The sequence below is a fragment of the Echinops telfairi genome, unplaced genomic scaffold (assembly GCF_000313985.2).
Source record: "Echinops telfairi isolate 266 unplaced genomic scaffold, ASM31398v2 ScPeMD7_5426;HRSCAF=6270, whole genome shotgun sequence".
Classification (NCBI taxonomy): Eukaryota; Metazoa; Chordata; class Mammalia; order Afrosoricida; family Tenrecidae; genus Echinops; species Echinops telfairi.
The window spans coordinates 842511-843484 of record NW_022109325.1 but is presented as its reverse complement, the minus strand read 5'-3'; the positions used below and the strand labels follow the sequence as shown (position 1 = coordinate 843484).

The 974-nt window shown below is 32.2% G+C and overlaps 1 protein-coding gene across 1 annotated transcript in view; it reads left to right on the top strand.

Annotated features, from left to right (window-relative positions):
- Positions 1 to 974, top strand: part of SPOCK3 (SPARC (osteonectin), cwcv and kazal like domains proteoglycan 3) — a 253756-nt gene that overhangs the window by 51732 nt on the left and 201050 nt on the right. The window contains exon 2 of the mRNA XM_004717292.2: positions 254 to 368. Within this exon, the coding sequence (XP_004717349.1) occupies positions 286 to 368 (83 nt within the window). The 5' untranslated portion in view covers positions 254 to 285. The remainder of the gene's footprint in view (positions 1 to 253; positions 369 to 974) is intronic.

Here is a 974-nt window from a genome sequence, read left to right as displayed (position 1 = left end):
GTACAATCTAACAATGAGTGGTCTTAGTAAAAATAGAATGGATGAGACCAAACTGCATCTACCTTATTATCTATCCATGAGTTCTATACAAATGTATTTAATCAAAAATATATCGTAATAGAAGAGTCTTTTGTAAAGAAAATTTACAACTAATGGCCATGCAAATTCTTTAAGTTGTGTTCAGTGGGATTTTATACTTTTGTATTACAGAAACTTACTTTTAATATTTTCTTTCTTTTTAATATTTTCTTAGCTTTAGATCCAGCTACAGATCCATGCCTAAAGATGAAATGTCGTCGCCATAAAGCGTGCGTTGCTCAGGATTCTCAGACCGCAGTCTGTATCAGTCACCGGCAGCTTACACACAGGTAAACATTGTTCAGTTAAATCTCACTGATTGAACATTACTGCTTGCCATGAATAACTGCAGAATATCCATATTTGGCCATACCTTTAAGCTTTTACTAAAAGCTTTATTTAAAAATTTCAGAAGTGTGGCTAATACAGCTATGATTCACTTGGGTAAAACATTATCTATCAGAATGACAATATAGCATATAATTTATGTATATAATATTAAATTAGGAACCTTTTTAAAGATTGGAGTAAAGTGTTATATGTGGATATTTATGCTTTTTGAAGTTTAAAGAATAATCATAATGTCACCACTCAGTGTTTACCAAAATATTTTCTGTGTACTCAGATGTACCTGTTTCCATCTGGGTAGAGTTGAAAACAGCCAAAATAGAAAAATTGAGTAATTGATGTTCATAAAAAGAGATAACGTATCGCATATTAGGTATTTAAAATTGCAACAATTCAGGACATCTTTCTTAAGTTAAGATTTGTACTGTTAAGGTGACAGTTCAAACCCACCAGCCACTCCTCAAGAGAAGATGAGACTAAAAATATACAGTATGTAAAACAGAGGTTTTCAAACTTCTAAAACAGGGAGCCAGTTCACTGTCTCTCAG